This window comes from Lacerta agilis, chromosome Z (genome assembly GCF_009819535.1).
Source record: "Lacerta agilis isolate rLacAgi1 chromosome Z, rLacAgi1.pri, whole genome shotgun sequence".
NCBI lineage: Eukaryota > Metazoa > Chordata > Lepidosauria > Squamata > Lacertidae > Lacerta > Lacerta agilis.
This window is the reverse complement of record NC_046331.1, coordinates 23,890,583-23,909,030: the sequence shown is the minus strand read 5'-3', so window position 1 is coordinate 23,909,030 and position 18,448 is coordinate 23,890,583. Positions and strand designations below refer to the sequence as shown.

The following is an 18,448-nucleotide window of genomic DNA, read 5'->3' as shown; positions in this document are numbered from 1 at the left end:
GGAAACGAGGCCAAGATATTATCTAATGCAACATTTCCAAGAAGCAAAGTGTTTATACTGCGGGAAGACAAACTGTAGTCTACAAAATGTACAGCCAAACACTTCCCCCAGACAGGTGTTCCGCATGGTCCTTTTCAAACCACCTGAGAAACACAGAGGCAGTGAGACAAGCCAGCCCCTCCGAGCCTCAGTATGGATAAGTGGAATTTGCAAGTTAAAAGAGGGATGGGGCAGGATGGAGGGGTACAGAAAACAAAAAATGAGGAGCCAGACTGGACTGGTATCAACTCATGGTAAGGGACCACTACAGTGACAGAACACCTGCTTTGCATGCAGAAGATTCCAGCTTCAATCACCAGCATCTCCAGGAAGGGCTGGAAAAGACTCCCTGACTGAAACCCTGGAGAGCTGCTGCCAGTCAGTGTAGACAATACTAAGCTAGATGGATCAATGGTCTGACTCACTATAAGGCAGCTTCCTATCTTCCAAATCTTTGTTCAAGTTGCAAAATCAGATCGCCTGTCTCTATAAGACCAGCAGATGGCAGCATTTTTGTTCTTCAGCCAAGCAGTTCCATCAAGATTGATCTGTTCTTAGGATACCACTTTTGAGTATTTACTACCCAGCAAGGTGTCATTCTAAAGCCTTTGCAAGATCTACATCTATTTCTATAAACGGCCACACACTCAAGTGCACACTTATTGATTAAAGCAAAGGAAAACTCATGCATGCATTTACATTATCTCTACAATGAAAGCCTACACATTTTAGAAAAGCCACTTAAATCTTACTGTTAAATGAGTCATGGACCAATTTGGAACACAAACAGCTTTTCAGATACAGAGTTAATCTGATGCATGGAAATGAGCAATGCTGCTGCCAGCAATGCTGCTTCCAAAAAGGTTGCAAGATCAATATTTTAAACTATCGGGATTACTGCTAAAGGGAGATGGGTGTTGTGTCCTTTGGAAGTGCCTTCTTGTCTGGCAATGGCACTGCCATTCTTGCAAAGTCAGCTTAACTAGAAAGTGTTGGAAGTCCTCGCTGCGCCTTAAAGTGGCATTTGAACAAGTATTAAAATAATTTGCAGACTATACTACGGTGTAATTAATGACCCACTGGATAAAATGGCCTCTATTTTGCAAAATCAATCTTCCTGCACATGTCCCAGGCCAAATCTGGCATAAAAAGTCAAATATTCTGGGGAAAGAACTCATGCCACAAAAACTGGTGCAGTTAGAGCCAGACTAGAAGGCCTAGGTAACCACCTTACCCAAAGAGCCTAGGTGCCCTCCTCCCCAAGCAGCCAGAGGCTAGGGAGCTGGTAGCACCAAATGGTCCTGCACCAGGAAGCATGGGTGTAGCCAGGAGTTTTGTTTGGGGAGGCAGAACTGATGTCATTGGTCAGTTAAGTATTTCTATTGCTTTACTGGGGGGGGGGGCAACAGCTGCCCCCGCTGCCCCCCTTGCCCATGCCAGGAAGTGAAGTGCTGCTCACTGTCCCCAAGGCTGCAACTATTCACCATTTTAAACTGAATCATTTCCACCCCAGGATGAGAGTGACAGCAGGCTCAGCCAATCAGACACCATATTCTGGGGGGCGGGGGGGTGGACCCATAAGGATACCAGAGCAGCGAGGGGTCAGGCATTCTCTAAATTGGTTATTGGGGGGGGGCATTTATTTATTTTATTTCATGGAATTGATGCACCGCTTGATTGCAAAATATAGCTATATATGGCGGTATATATGCTTATATATAAATAAATAGGCTCATTGTGCTTCTTAACCAGCTGATAGAATAGCATCTTCAAAGGGTTCAAGGTTGTTATCTGATTACTGAGGGCAGAGAGGGTAACATGAAGGGAAAGGGGGGATTTAGGCTACCTTTCTCTGTGTGAGGGGGGAGGTCTGGTGTGGGGGGATGGATCTGCTGTTTTGCAGAGTGCAATGCTGCCTGTCACTGCCCTCCCATGCTCCAACATGGGAACGAGTAAGTAAACCAAAATAGTAACAACAAAACAAAACAAAATCATTAAATCTCCAGTGATCTTTCATTGAAAGGAAACCCAAAGCACCACCCTTGGAAAATCACACTGCTCAGGGAGGCAGGGAGCACGATGCAATATGTCTTCTGAACGACATATCATTGCTGGGTGTTTTGTGCATTGTGAGCTCTTTTTGCAATTACTGGAGGGAGGAGGCAGCGCAATTAAAAATCTCTCCATACTGTGCTCTCTCTCTCTCTCTCTCTCTCTCTCTCTCTCTCTCTCTCTCCAGGCACTGGCCCGTTTGGGGAGTGCCGGAGGTAAGATGGATTTCATCCATCTGCTCCAACTGTCTGGAGCCCTTGTTAATAGTGATAGGGTTTCTAATGGGCTGTGTGATCCTTGAAGATAAACCTCAGTGACATTCAGATAAAACTGGCAAGGCTAGAATCCAAATCTCTGGAGAGAACTCAGACTCAGGCAAATGAAGCTGCCCACTGAATGGAAGAAACAAGAATCCCTCAGTTTGCATAATCTATTGTAAGCCATTTTACATCTCCCAGGGAAAAAGGTAGAAAACATCCTTTCCCAACCTGGCACCCTTCAGGTGTTTTGGACTACAACTCCCATCAGCTGTGATGGCAGGTGATGATGGGAATTGTAGTCCAAAACACCTGGACAGTATTGTGCTGAGTAGTGTGTGTGTGTGTGTGTGTGTGTGTGTGTGTGTTTGTGTGTGACGGTTATTTTACAATACTTGTATTCAGACCATTCCATTTTCTACCCACCTCCCCTCTTTCACCTCCCTTCAACAATCCCCTTGCCTTAACACTCCATAGCCAAAGCCTGTCTTCCCCAATCTGGCACCCCCTCATTGTGGATGTTCTCCCTATCCCTGGCCACTTGCACAGTCTGCTGTTGTTCTCGGAATAAACAAATGAATGAAAATTAAAACTGGTGATATGTGATTCTTCAGGTATATAATCAACAGGGGCTGCCCCCCAGCTTATGTTGCTCACCAACACCACACCACTCCTCAACCCCCTTGCCAATTCCCCACCCTGTCCCTTTACACCTCACCCAAAACCCTCACAGCTCTTTCAAACTCCCTATCGGCCTTTCCCCTCGAAACTCCTCTGTGTGTCTCCATCCATCCTTCATCCAAACTGCTGTTGTTTAAAATTGCCATTTTAAAAGCTGGCTCCCCCCCCATCCCCTACCCTGTGATGTGGCATTCCAAATCCTCCAATGGTGGCTGCATGATGACAGCCTTAAATTTTTATGTATATAGGAAGATAAAAACAGCACCCATACGATTGTGAACATATTTAAAGAGACAAAAAGGGCAGACAACCCACCAGATGCAGGGAAGGAAAATCAGTGTTGGCTGTAAAGGGAGGGAGGCCGTCTGAAAAAAGGAGCAAGCTCATCTAGCAGGGATCAGCTAATGGGCTGGAAGTCTGGTCCCTGCTTTATGTACATCTGGGGCAAGTGTTTTGAATGTATTCTGGAAGGGGTATTATATGCAAATGAGAACTCAAATTATGAGAGAGTTGGGTTTGCTTGCTTGCTTGCTTTTTAAAAGCTTCTACTAGCAAATGCTCCCAGTCTCTAAGGTCAACATTCTGGGGAAGGGGAAAGAAACTGGGACCCTCTGCATGTGAAGCAGATGCTCTACCATTGATCATCCACCCCTGAGGTGAGTTTACAGTGATTTCATTAGGAATCTCAAAGATTCTTACACCTGTCAGTAAATAAATTTTGACATGAACAGTTTAAGGCAGGGGTAGGTAACACACAGCCCTCTAGATGTTGTTGGACTTCCAACTTGCATCAGCCCCAGCCAGCATTGCTAATGGTCAGAAATAACGGGAGTTGTAGTCCCACAAAGTATTGAGGCATCATGTTGGGTATCCAAGGCTTAAGGGTACTGCTTAATGACGTGCAAGCAAACCCACTTTTCAGATGAGTGGCAAAGGAGTTCCTCTTTGAGAGCCTATGACTTGCTTTGGAGACAGAGGTAATGAGACAGAGGCCACGTCTTGCAGCAAGTTGAACTGTCAACATGGACATACCCAAGGAAGAAGTACCTTGTTCAGAAATCCTAACCTTGAAACCATGGTCTGAGCAATGTGGGCTCACAAACACATTCCGTCCTCTGTCCCCTTCACTTCCTTGCTTTTGATAACAAACTAGTTCTCTGGTGCCACACAAGATTACTAAATATTAAGACAACACCTTTTCCAATTATATTACAGGTTTTCTCCCCTGAATACTTTAATGACCATGTTTGATTTTTGTGCTCTGGTTGCTGGGTTTATTTATGGATATTTGTTTTGTTCCAGTTTCCAGTTTTGTATTTTGTTGACTATAAGCTGCTTTGAGAGCCACTAAGGAGCAGGAAAGCAGCACATAGAGTAATTAAAGTAACAGAGTCTGAAAGTTCCCCCTCCCAACAAATATTATAGCCAAGGTAAAAGGATCAGGATCTTGTCAGCAGGTTGGAGTCTGATCTCCCCAACCCTCTACAGGCCATTTTAGGGGCTCCTGTTCATTCCTTGGCAGCCATGGGCTACAGCCAATGTTAGTCCTACTCAAGAGTAGTCCCACTGAAATTAATGAACATGGCTAGCTCACATGCAGCTAATCCACAGCATATGCACAATGTCTCTGAGAAACAGACAGCAAAAGTCACACAGAATAAAGGGGCAGAAAGTTGATCTCCAAGGTTCAGAACTGGCGAGCACTAATTTCTCTGAGTACTCTCTCCAGCCCATTAGCAAATGCTCTTTGCAGGGAGAGCAAGTGAGAATACAAAAGTGTCCCTTTGGGCTGTGCCGACATCTGAAGCCAGGCTCCAAGGACAGAAGCCGGTGGCCTTCTGCACATTTTCCTAAGAGCCTAGTAATAAAATTGAGGTCCATTAAAGGCACATGGCAGCATCTGCGGACCATAAATTATGTATGTCCATTTTCTATGGAGGGAGCAAAGAGATTCTATGTTTGTTCTCATTCTCCCCCCTCCCCCTTCTCTTCCTCCTGCTCCCTGCTCCCCAATCAAGGCAGCAGTCTGCTTTCACCAACAGAATAAAGCTTCATTTGATAAGATGAAGCACTAATTGGGAAAAGAAAAATCATTGAAGCTTGCACATATGACTACAGAGCAAGATAGGAGAGAACATGATGTATATACTGGAGACCCTTGAAGTACCTCTGTTTTTATGATGCATAGGAAGCTACCAGACTCATAAACCACTGGCCCATCCTGCCTGGACTACTTTAATGAACTGTATGTGAGGCTGCCCTTTAATACCATCCAGAGACTGCAGCTAGTGTAAAATGTTGCTGCCAGGTTGGTAAGTGGGACAGCCCAATGGAACCATGTATCTCTCAGAGCACTGCACTGGCTGCCAACGAACTACCAGGCCCAATTCAAGGTATTAACACTAGCACACAAGGTCCTGCATGGCCTGGGACTAAAGTACTTAAAGGAGCCCCTTCCCCAATATCAGCCAATTATACCTGTAACCACAGTGGGAATGGCTGTAACTCTGCTTTGCATGTATAAAGTCCCTGCAATTCTCAGCATCTCCAGGTAGGGCTGGGAGACTCTCCGTCGGAAATCCTGAACCACTGATTATCAATGCAGACAATACTGAGCCACATAGACCATTGGTCCGACATAGTATAAGGCAGTTTCATATGTTCCAGTGCTTCTTGAGGGACAGATGGGGATAATGTGATCCTCCACTCCAAAGGTTGTTAGACTTCAGCTCCCATCAGCTTAGCCAGCACTGCCAATGGTCAAGCCTGATGGGAATTGTAGTCCTGCAAATATCCAGAGGGTTCCCCATCTCTGCCCTGTGGCATGCCTGCTACTCAGCGATTCTTTTGCCTTGCAAATATACTGAGCTACAGCTATGTTGGCTGATAATATAAGCTAAGGAATCTAGCAACCCATCCCCTCAATCAATAAATACATTGGGCTAAATGCATCTGACGTTAAGCCATGTCCTCAAAGTCTAAAAGCAAATTAAAGTGGTATATAGATTTGGTATGTTCCAGTGATAACATCAGAAAACTGGCTTTTAGTTTCCCCTTTTTTCTTTTAAGGGACACTGAAATATTTCTCGTAATCAACAAGCCATCTGCAAGATGATTCATTCCCGGGCACACGGCATTAAAATGAAAGTGCAGGCTGCAAATCTCTTGGAGAATTGTGACTGCAAAACTTGCCTCTTTAAAGGGAGTTCTCCCCCAAACTGGTGCCTTCCAGAGGTTTTGAACTGGGGCTGATGGGATTTGTAGTTCAAAATATTTGGAGAACCCCAGGTTGTGAAAGCCTCTTTTAAGATTTTGGTGCTTGCTTCTTTACAGTTCAGATAAAAAGCAGATATATTTAAAAGAGGTTTTGGTCAGGGAAACTTTTACAAGCATGTTCAAAAACACAAGATTCAAAAAACTTGAGAGGTGGGAAGGAATACCCCCTTCATAGGTATGCAAAATGCTTCCACGTGGTCAGAGACTTTCTCCAACCAAGCTGTGATCTATTTAAGATATTAACAGTGAATGAACCACTTTTGCATGAGTTTGATCCATCTTTCCATTCCTACCTGTTCCATCTTCCAAATGTCCAAAGTTGCAGATTTGGGTGATGTGGTGTATCCAAACCTGCATTTCCTCCTCTGACTTGGCCACCAGGTAGAAGGTGCGGTAAGTCGTTTTCACAATGAAGACAAAGTTGTTTTGGAATTCTTTCTTGATGAAGCTTGAGCCCGAGTGCTTCACCACCTCACATTCGTTCAGGTCGATCACCCGGATGGGTTTCTTGGAATGGCTGTTTCGGTAATACTCCAGGACATCAGGGTTTCCACTCATTCGGCCCTGGCGCAACACGAACCAGCGCTTTCGCCAAGCCTGAGGAAAAAAATAGCAAGAAGGATTGTTGGTGGCTATGTGTGTCTGCCAAAATAATTTAAATAGGAAAATCTTCTGGAATTTCCCCCCTATACAGATGAGCATAATTTGCATCATTTACATCAGAAAAGATTCAGGCTGCATCAGAAATTTATTTTTAGTTATAAATAAAATCAAAGAATGAATGAAACAAAAAAGGAACATGAATAATAATGATAATACTCCTATCAACTCACATTAATGATACACTAACCACCAGTATTGTTCATCTTAAGTTAATATAAGACCTCCAGATGTCAAAATAGGTATCCACACAAAACTGATTATCTATAAGAAACATCTTCAAATCTAGATAGGATCATGAGGTTCATTGTGTGATAGGCAGCGGGTGTTTATCATTCTAGACTCAAAGGCTCTTAGTTAATATTATATTTGACCATGATGCTCTGTCTGGCAGCAGCTTTCCATGGTCTCAGATATTTTGCTGTTGAAGACGAAAGACAAGATGGTGACCCCTCTCTTTAAAGCCAACTGTACTGGCAGCTGAATCTTTCTTCAGCACTGGCAATGTGGCAATCTTTTCTTCTGTGAGGGCTCTTAAAAATATGTTTTAGGGTGTGAGGAATTCAAATTTGCTATTATTTTTGTGACTGGACAACATTTAGCTTGGTAAGTCTATATTTGATGAAGAAGCATGTAACCTGCATTCAGAAAACCAAAAAGGGTTAATTTTACCTTCTGAAAATGTCAGGTAATGCAAAGTAATAATAAACAAACAAATAAATAATCATATTAATATATAACTGCAAGTCCTTTGCAATCATTTTTAATTACTTCGTTGCAATTTTACACACATTTTACTTACCAAGCAAAACTAACTTATATTCATTTAACCAAACTATCGTTTGAATTTCCAAGTCATGTTACAACTTTTTAGCACCACGCATGGGAACAATCTAAACTAGAAGTAACCAGGAATGTGAACAGGGTTGCATGATAACCTGTTCTGCACTGGGGGGTGGGGTGGGACAACTTACGCTGGCCACTTCCAGACTACTACCATTTTGCAGGTTCAATTGCATACCAGCAAATTTAGATAGCATAATCAAATTGGATTTGATCCTCTTGTGCAACAAACCAGTCCCTTGCCTTGCCTCCGCAAAAAAACAACAACAGTTTTTTGTAATAAGGAAAAATGCAATGAAAAAAATGTTGGTAACAATTGCTTGATGCGACTTCATATAACTTCTCTCTAAAACAAGTTGGAATGGATGCCAGGTAAACAGTGGGCATTGCATAATCCCCCCCCCCCCCAAAAAAAACCCTGATGCAAACAAATCAAGAGAGAATGCTCAATAAACAGGTTGTCTAGAAACAACCCATTAGCCAAAGTTACCATTCCTGATTGTTGACAAGAGATTCTCACTCCCCCCAGGTGATACAGAGATGGGGGCTTTTTGAAAGCCAGAATCTAGCAATTAAGCACCTCACCCACAGCATCGCCTAAAACAAAATCAAAGGTCTCTCTTCTTTCCACTGCCCCTCAGAAGTATGTGCAAACTGTAAATATACAGTTCCTATCACATACAGCAGATGCTAACAGTTGAAAAGAAGAAGAGTTTGGATTTGATATCCCGCTTTATCACTACCCTAAGGAGTCTCAAAGCAGCCTGTTTTGTTTTGTTTAATTTTATTTTTGGATTTCCAGGTTTACAAACAACAACAAAGAAAACAATTAAGATATAATAAACAAATCCCCTTTGACTTCCCTCCTGCTCTTTTGTGGATCCTTATGACAACATTTTCTCCTGCATCTCGTCTGTTACTTCAATTTTATCAAATCTTTTAACTAATCCATAATTCAACTTTTAGCTCCAAGTGTCATATTAGTCCTACTAATGATTTTATGCGTTTACAGTAGTTTTTAAAATACACTGTGTAATTTCCCCATTCCTTATTAAATTTTAAATCTTCCTGATTCCTAATTCTTCCAGTCAGTTTTGCCATTTCAGCATAGTCCATCAGTTTTATCTGCCATTCTTCCTTGGTAGGGACTATGTTTTCTTTCCATCTCTGAGCTAACAAAGTCTGGGCAGCTGAATAGTCTCTTCAGGTCACTTGGGATTTCAGGAAATGGCTGTTATGTGTCATGATCCAGAGGCTAGTATGGGATCGACAAGCAAAGAGAACCATTATTTTCAGAGAGAAAGGAGAGACCAGCCCAAATGAGCACCATCTCTCTCATCAACCCAAAGTTCTCTGTGATGGGCCAAACATTTGGAAAGGGTGCCTCAACTTCACCACAGGGGAGGGTGGACTATGGACAACCCAGAACAGAGCCAACTCCAGGTTTGATGAAGCTCTCAGCAAAAGCTCCCTCTACTTTGCCCCCACACCCATATCAATGGCCTTGGATCCTATGGTGGCTACCTTGCAGCAGGCAGCAGTGAAGCAGTAAGCCACTTCTGGAACTACAGTAGAATATACTGCAAGCTTTGTGATGATGACAACAAACAACAACAACAACAACAACAACAACAACAATTTATATGCAGCCAATCTGACTGGGTTGCCTCAGCCACTCTAGACGACTTCTGGTAAATTATAAAACCACAGTAAAACATTGCACATTAAAAACTTCCCTATACTGTACAGGAATTACTGGGTTATTTGCATCCAGAAAAAAAAACTGTTTACAAGAAAATACAGAAATGAATGCAAAACCTGTGCAAAATGCCTGGAAGTGGCTTTTACATCATTTGAAGGCTCAAATATTGTCGGGATAACCAGCTTCTGGGATAACCAGCCGTCTGAGAGCCTGCTCCGGCTGGTTATGATGGGTCCCGCTGGTTATGAAGTTTTCCTGAAGGTCGTGAGGAGTTTTCGGGCGTTGCAAATGTTTTTAAGAGGATAGGATAGGCAGCAAGAAGTAGAACAAAAGGTGTGGCCGAAGGCAGGAAAGAGGCCAAATAAAAAAGACTGCAGTCAGTTGTTGGGGTGCGCTCTCCCAACTACTCTCTGTGCGTGTTCTTTCTCTTTCGTTTCTCTCTTGTTTCTACACACCGCTAAAAGAGAGCAGGGGCCATTTATTGACAAACTGAACAGCGTCATCATGCAAGCATAAACCAATCAGAGCATTGCAATAGTCAGTGTTTCCGGGCGGGAAACAAGCCTTTGACCGTTACCAGGAGGCTTCCTGGCGCGCTTTCGAGCAGGCGCGGAGGGATCCAGGCACCAATCTCGGCCGGATCCTCTTTCCTTCCATGCAGTAGCGCGGGAGGATTTGCAAAGCGGCAAAAGCGCGGGAAATCCCAAAACGTATTCCCACAAAATATAATGTGGAATTTAACAGTTTGAGGAAAGTAATCAAAACAGAATAAACTGTGATGTGAATGCAACCATTGTGCACACTGCCCCATTTCTTCCTTGGGTGGGTTGAAGAACCTGCAAAAATCTTTGTGCTTGCCTTCACATCACTTTTTGGGGGTGTGGTGAAGAAAAGGGTGAAAGTGAAAAGGGGCACTTCCAGGCTCCCACGACATGGTGGGTGGACTGCGGATATGACGGCTCTGTCAGATTTGGCCTCACGGAGCCTCTGGGGAAGAGCACCTCCCCAAAATACTCCAAGAGGAGAATTGGGGTGTCTCGGGGTCCTGCTGTTCACAGACGGTGCCTCGGCATTGCCGGTCCCTGCTCTCCACCCCGAGAGGTGCGGAGAGGGGGGGGGGGGCGAGTGAAAGCGCGGGTGAACTAGGCTCCATCGCAGCTCCGTGAGGCAAAAATCTTTAGGCTATTACAGGGGTCAGCAAACTTTTGCAGCAGGGGGCTGGTCCACCGTCCCTCAGACCTTGTGGGGGGCCAGACTGTATTTGGGGGGGGGGTGAACGAATTCCTATGCCCCACAAATAACCCAGAGATGCATTTTAAATAAAAGCACACATTCTACTCATGTAAAAACACACTGATTCCCGGACCATGCACGGGCTGGATTTAGAAGGCGACTGGGCCGAATCCGGCCCCCGGGGCCTTAGTTTGCCTACCCATGGGCTAACATTTCTTTTAAAAGCCAGAGGCCTTTATGTTGGGCATTTTAGGCAATGACATTCTGAAAAAATTAAGAGAAATTTTCCTATATGCCACGGGCGCAGCTCGAGCACTGGTAGCAATGAACTGGAAAGGGGAAAATGTGCCAGCATTATCAGATTGGCAATGTAAATTACAGGAATATGCAGAAATGGCGCAATTGACCAACAGTTTGAGAGGTAATACAAGACAAGTGTTTGTTCAAAAATGGGATAAATATAAGAGATATCTACAAAACTATAACAGTGGTGTAATGTGTATGGCAGCAACGATTGACCCTCGCCTAAAGTAATCCATAAGAAATAAGACAAAAGGTACGGATTGTTTTAAGAATGTATTAGAGAATATAGAAAGAGTACCGGTAAGCCAATAATGATAGGTACATTAATAATCAGACAGAGAGTACGCACCAGGAAATGATAGGAAGTCTATTCTCATTTATTTTATGTTAATAAAAAGATAAGAAAAGGGGGGAGAGAAACAGCATAAATCTAAGTTAAGTTTAATTTTTGTAAACATAGCCTATAGAAGACTATTTGTATATGGTTTTTGTTTATATGGTTCTGTTTATATTTTTGTTCATTCAAGAATGTGTACATTATCTATGTTATATACGAATTTCAATAAAGTATTTGAAAAGAAAAGAAAAGAATGCACCGGTGAACTAGGCACCATCGCAGCTCTGTGAGGCAAAGCCTCTGATCCAGCCACAAGCGGTTACCATTCCAGCGTACTGAAGCCAATTGCAAAGGTGAGGACTGTTTAATTTGATCGATATGGCAAAAAAAAAGGGAGTGTTAAAAGGAAGTCCGCTCCCATTCCTGGTGCTATGAGCACGAAATATATACAAGTGAAGTGTTGATGAAGTTTACTTTGGGAGATAAGTTAACTAACGAACAATAAGGATTAAAAGATTCCCCACAGCTTTCCTTTATACTAATCTCAAGAATTTTTTAAAACATTGAACTTTACTTGAATTCAATTTGAACCTGAATCTATCCTATGTTCCAGTTACAGGTAGGTAGCAGTGTTGGTCTGCCATAGTCAAAACAAAATAAAAAATAAAAAAAATTCCTTCCAGTAGCACCTTAGAGACCAACTACGTTTGTTCTTGGTATGAGCTTTCGTGTGCATGCACACTTCTTCAGATACACTGAAACAGAAGTCACCAGACCCTTATATATAGTGGGAGGGGTATTACTCAGAAAGGTGGTAGGAATGGGTGATAGGCTGATAGGTGTGGGAAACCTGTTGACGACTGTTAACGACTGCAATTGGTCTTACAGGAAAAAGCAAGTGGTCTTACAGGAAAATCCTATGTTGTGATTGAACTTGACTTAAAATGGAGGTCAAACCGGAGAAGGATTGCAATGTTATTTAATGGAAGAATACTACAAATTTCCTCTCTGGAAGAAAGATTGGACTGACTCTCTGAATCTATGCTACTTTTGGGAAAGAAATTTTTGATCTTTCAGAGTATTGAAGACATCTAACCTAATGGAATTATAATTGTGGACTTATTTTATTAAAAGGTATCAGCTGGTTAAAAATCAAGATTAAAAAAAGAGGACTATAATATTCATTGCTAATATTGGACTAAATCAGACTTTAAAATAACATTAATATTATAGTTTTATTCATATTGGTAATTAAAAATCATTTTGATGTGAATGGATGTAAAGATGGGAATAGATAACTGTTAAAATCTGGTTTTGTGAGTAAAGTGGAAGGGGGGTAGGGAAGAGGCTGGAAGTAATGGTTTTCTCTACTGAGTCTAGTGAAATGGTCTGATAAAGTACTGATAAAGCCAAAATAACACCTTCCTTGGTGGGAAAGGACTTTTTGTTTTGGAATTTAATCTTAGAGAGGAAGCTGGGAAACGGGGAGAGAATTGGCCCCCCTTAATCCCAAATTAGAAATGGCAGAAGAAAAAATCTCAATGTTGAAACAAACCAGCAGGGCCGTAAGACAAGAGAACAGAAAATATGAATTATACGATTTGCTTTTAGAATTTAAAAGAGAACTGTTCAATCTGATAAAGGAAAGTGTTGATAAGGCAGCTTCTCAAATTCGGGAAAATACTAATTTACTTTCAGAGGCTGTGGGACAATTTAAAGAGGTAAATGTACAAACCACTGAGGTGGGAAAGGTTGAGGTGGAAGGTTTGAGGGAAATGCAAGGAAAAGTAAGGGTGTTCCACGACAAAAATGGCACCTCGTGTGAATTGATTTGGGAGGCTTTGACTGTGATGGAGACAAAACAGGAAGGTAGGGCAAAAGGTATGAGAGGCTACTATATGTGGTGGCAATGTAAAGTTATTAAGAAGGCCTGGGAAGTGACATATAAAGATTTGAAGGGAATGTTGAAAATGATTTTTGTTTAAAAAAACAACAACAACAGATACTATGATTTTGAAAGGTACAGGACTTAATGGATTTATTTATCGAAAGACTCTGTCCCTGCATCTGAGAGTGGATGCCAGGCGAAGACCAGCCCATCCCTATAGAAGGAAGAAGCCACTGCCAAAGATGATAAAGAAGATTGGCAAAACAAATTAGTGAACTATGCAGGACATATTAGATAATTTGAAACCCAAGAAAGGAAAAGGACATTGATTTTTTTTTTAAGGGGAAATGCATACTTTGCAAGCTTTGTGTATAGGCTTCTACATTGGTTGAACTTCTAAAAGGCACTTGTAACAAGATGAATAAGGTTTTAAAATTGGACTGTTAAGAATATAAGATTTTATGGATGTGCATGAATAAGTATAAAATAATGTAACCAGGAGGGGGAGTGGAGGGAAGTCAATTAAGATTTATGGTTTAAATTTTTGATTGTGATGTGTGTTTTTGGTTTTTTCTTATCATAAAATTAATAAATTGTATCTAAAGGGGGGGGGGAGAAAGAAAGAAAGTGAAAAGGGGTAGGTGTGAAACTAAACAAAATAATGATCAAGCTTCAAGTTCCTGCTACTCCCCACCCTGTCACTCAAAGAGATTACTAAATTCATAATGTGCTCTAATGGTGCTTTTGCAGTAAATGACGGGAGCAGAAGCCTGCTATTACCACCTCAAAATGGATTTTCTTATGTAATCGTTTTGTCTTAGTAAGAAGTCCCATAGATCCAGCTGGTGAATAAATGTAATTTATGAGGTACACATACAAGCAGATACAGTTATATTATTCCTACCATCAATTTTTTCAAGGCACATTTTGAAGTAGGAAGAGCAAATGAAATTTAGTTCACCCCCTCCTTCTCCCTTCCTTTTCAAAGTCTCTACTTCCAGAATGAGGCATCAAAATGGGCTGTGAAACGTCAGACTCTAGGTGAGGGGGGAGCTCTCCCACTGCCACACCATGAAGGGGTATTGAATTTAGTGGGATGAAGATTGCCTTCTTCCTACCCCAACAATGCCATTTCAGGGCCTAATGCCAGCTACTGCCATTAAAAGCACCAACAGCAGCACCTGTATGGTGTAGTGCCTTAAATGTTTTGTCATCTTGGACTAGGCCTACACATGCGCAGCAGAAATGAAGTGCTTGGTTGAGGAGGTGGTTGCACAGACTATACCATTTCACACTGAGGGGCAGCCTATGCCACTTTTGATATTCCTCCACATTAGAAAAAAAACAAAAACCAACCCTCCATGAAATTAAAAAAGGAGAAAAGATCTACTCCAGTACAACTGTTTGCCTCCTATGATTGCCAACTATCTGCTACAACAGCTAATTCCAATTTAGTGGTAAAGGGCAGGTAAAAATATGAATAAATCTAAGTTATTGCAAAATTATTATTTTCTTTTTAAATAACGTTCAGTTTTATAAGAACAGCCCTGCTGGTTCCTCAAAGTCATAGTCATGTCCAGTGCCAACCAGATGTCTATGGGAAGGCTGCAAGCAAAACCTGAATACAACTGCAGTCTTGCAACTTGTGCTACCCAACAATTGGTCTTTAGAGGTATACTGCCTCTGACAATGGAGACAGAACATTGCCATTGTGGCTAGTAGTCATGCATAGCCTATCCTCCATGAATTTGACTACCGGTACTTTTCTTTTTAAAGCCAAACAAGTTGGTGGCAATCAGTAGTGAATTCCAGTTTAACTATGTGTTATGTGAAGAAGCTCTATTGTCTGTTCTGAATCTTCCAACATTCAGTTTCACTGGATGGCCCCAAGTTCTCACATTATGAGAAAGGGAGAAAAACTAGTCACTGAAAGCCTTACCCTTCATGAAAACATAGTTAGCAACTGACCAGTGTTTTGAACAACAGAATGAAGCCTATATGTAACCCTTCAGGAGTCCCTGACAAGTAAGAGATGCGAATAACAAAGAGGGATTGGGAGAGATTTGATTAATCTGATTGGCATCAGCACAATGGAATCCACTGGGAAATGGAAAATTTCAAATTTTATCTTCAGTGCAAGTAGGGGGAGAGACCTAGCCAGTTTTGCCCTAAATGTCTTCTTTCTTTCCAAAAAATAAGTGTGAATTATTGTCAAAGCAGCCCAAATAGGCATATCAATCTGAGCTTTCTTAAGCTGTCTAGGAGAAGCATCACATTTATTTTTGGATTCCTGGAAATAAGCTCCTAATTGCTTAGAGGCAATATACACTTTATGTTTATATGCTTTCTGATGCTTGCTTTTATTAGCGTGAAGAGTCTCCATAAATCTGTATTAATTTGCACCCACCCTTCATAAATGAAGAAATCCATTGCAAAAGCACCAGTGATTTTATTCCTGGTCCAATGCCCAAGGTGTAATCAGATCAGTATCTTGTTTTATGCTTATCATCCCCACATTTTTCATTTATGGGGCCATCTACCATTAGCCAAACAACAGAGTTCTGACTAAAACCACCAAATGCTCTCACAAACAGCTTGCAATCTCTGCATCCACTGAATAAGGATCAGTTGTGAGGATGGGGCTGCCAACCTTTGGGGGCCATGGGGCACATTTTGAATTTGGTAAAGGTGCAATGGGAGCACACCAGACACAAAATGGCTGTGATTGGGGGGCAAGGTGTAACACACAATGGCTATTAAAGCTAAAGGAGCAGAAAGGGAGATACAGTAGGTTCACAAGATGGTGCAGGCACCCTGGCTGCAAATCAACGGGGGAAAAGAACCTACATTAGCCACTGCCACACTTGTTCATAAAGAGAAGCTCCTTGCCCCTCTCCTCTGTTTATAATGGAAGGAAGCATGGGTATCAATCCTGGTATCCAATGAAAAGTGAGCATGTTTATTCTGCTCTTTGTGCTGTGGAGAAGCAATCAGACAACACAACAAACCAGGTTAAACAGCAACCCTGGGTTAACATATTATCATAGAATTGTAGAGTTGAAAGGAACCCCAATGGGCATCTAGCACAACCTCCTGCAATACAGGAATCTCAAGATGAACAAACACAGCCACTGACTTTCACAAGGAATCTCACTTAAGTTATTGTACGTGTGGCATTTTGAATGGTCTTTAACACATTTGTGCCTGGCCTTGGAAACACAGTCTAACCTCAGCTTCAGCATCCAAGGGTGCCTATTTTAAAATTCCTAGAAAAGGCATGAGTAGTTTTTTCATTTTGTTTTTCTGAAAGGCTTATTGTTGACAGGATGTAGGGTACTTGGGGTAGGGTGGGGGCTTCTGAACATTTCAGACAAATGATGGGGGGGGGGGACGAGGCTGAAAATTACATCGTATTTAAAAGTAACAGCTGTGCCGGCACATTAAACTAATAATAATTAGAAGTCGCTCGGCTTACCCCAAGTTTTAATATTCTAGAGCACAAAACTTTGCTAAAGGGCACAGTAAACCCCAGAGTTCAAGTTCTATAGCTGGGGTGGGAAACCTTGCCCACTAGGCCTCTCTACCTGGCCCTTGGGACTCTCCTTAGGTCATACCCTCCTAGAATATTTTTGCCTGGCTGGAAAGTGTCATTGCACTCTGATAATGACACTTGCATGCCTAAATGGAGGATAGAGAGGGGTGTATGTAGAAACCACTCTACTGTATGAAGGTAAAACAGTAATTGCTCTGACCACTTGGCGTACATGTGTTTCCCAGGTGGTCACCCATCCAGGTATTGACCAGATCAAGGCCTGCTGACCTTCATCAAGGTGGCAGCCTCATGTGCCTCCAGACCACATCCTGGGATCATGAAGTTAGTCACGACTAACTAAAGTCCTGTTTCAATGGGTCTACTGTAAGCATGGCTGCATGGCTGGATCCAACCCTCATCAATTTATTTTTCATGAGGTATAAAAATCTTCCCTTTCTCTGGCATTAAAAAGTATCACTGGGGAAAACACCTCCCTCTTTCCCACTCAACTGACACCCATCCATTACTTGTGAAGAGCACTGGCCTGAAACTGTCTTATTCTAGTTGTATGATGAATGTTTTATAGAAAAGCATACAGAGGCTGAAATTTTCAAAAACAGCAGGGAAGCTCCCATTTCTCCTTGCGCACACACAAAAGGAAAAGATAGCATTCATCTGTGGGTGGGGAGAAGAAGTGAAAATGCCACATGCTCAGAATAAAATCAGAGCCGAAAGAAATCTGTTTCCCCAAAACCACGCTCCCATCCCAAATTGCACACCCTAATCTATAGTGTCTATGTATATTTACGCTCCCAGGAACAGCTGCAAGTGGATGAGTCATTGCTGCTATTTAATAAACTTGCAAATTTGCTGTCAGGCGAATGGATTCCTTTGAGCATATCTAAGTCAAATAGGTTTGAAAGCTGTGGAGTTTTTGTTTTTTGAAAGGACTATTTGCAAGAGAGAGAAAAACAACACTTCAGTCTGCGACAGTTAAGGAAAGGGGTGTGTGTGTGTGTGTGTTTGTATGCATAACCACACATATTCAAAACACTGATGGATTTGCTTAATGAACTGATTATGATTTTAAAATACTAGTGGGACTGGCAACAAAACGTTGCAGTGTCACCTACTCCTCTTTGCTGTTCCAAGTCAGTCAGCTTTGCTTCCTCCATTCCATTCTCTTCCCATTCCCCACTTTGCCAGTCATTCTGCACCCAGTGAGCATATGTAGTCCTCACTGGGCCAGGGATGGTGTTGTGATTGCTGCCTGCTGCCTGCCACCCCCTGCAGAACCTGAAAATGTGTCCCTTAAAAAAAAAAAGAAGACCGCATCCAGTTTTTAAATGTGTGGCATTTTAATGTATTTTTAATCTTTGTTGGAAGCCACACAGAGTGGCTGGGGAAACCCAGCCAGATGGGCGGGGTACAAATAATAAATTATTATTATTATTATAACCATTTTGACATGTGGCTGCCAGAGGGTTTACCAGGGATTAGTGTGGCACTCAGCCCGGAAAGAGTTAGCCACTGCTGCAATAGGTCAATTCACAAGTAGCACCAATGCCTTGGAGCTAGGACAATGTGTGAAGAAAGGCCTTCCTTTCACTCTTCCTGATTGGCAGGGGATTCAGGGCAGACAACA

The 18,448-nt window shown here is 42.2% G+C and overlaps 1 protein-coding gene across 3 annotated transcripts in view; it reads right to left on the bottom strand.

Moving 5' to 3' along the window:
* Nucleotides 1–18,448, bottom strand: part of GAB3 (GRB2 associated binding protein 3) — an 83,418-nt gene that overhangs the window by 23,646 nt on the left and 41,324 nt on the right. For all 3 annotated transcript variants that reach the window (XM_033137344.1, XM_033137346.1, XM_033137345.1), the window contains exon 2: nucleotides 6,599–6,902. In XM_033137344.1, coding sequence (XP_032993235.1) covers nucleotides 6,599–6,902 — 304 coding nt within the window. The remainder of the gene's footprint in view (nucleotides 1–6,598; nucleotides 6,903–18,448) is intronic.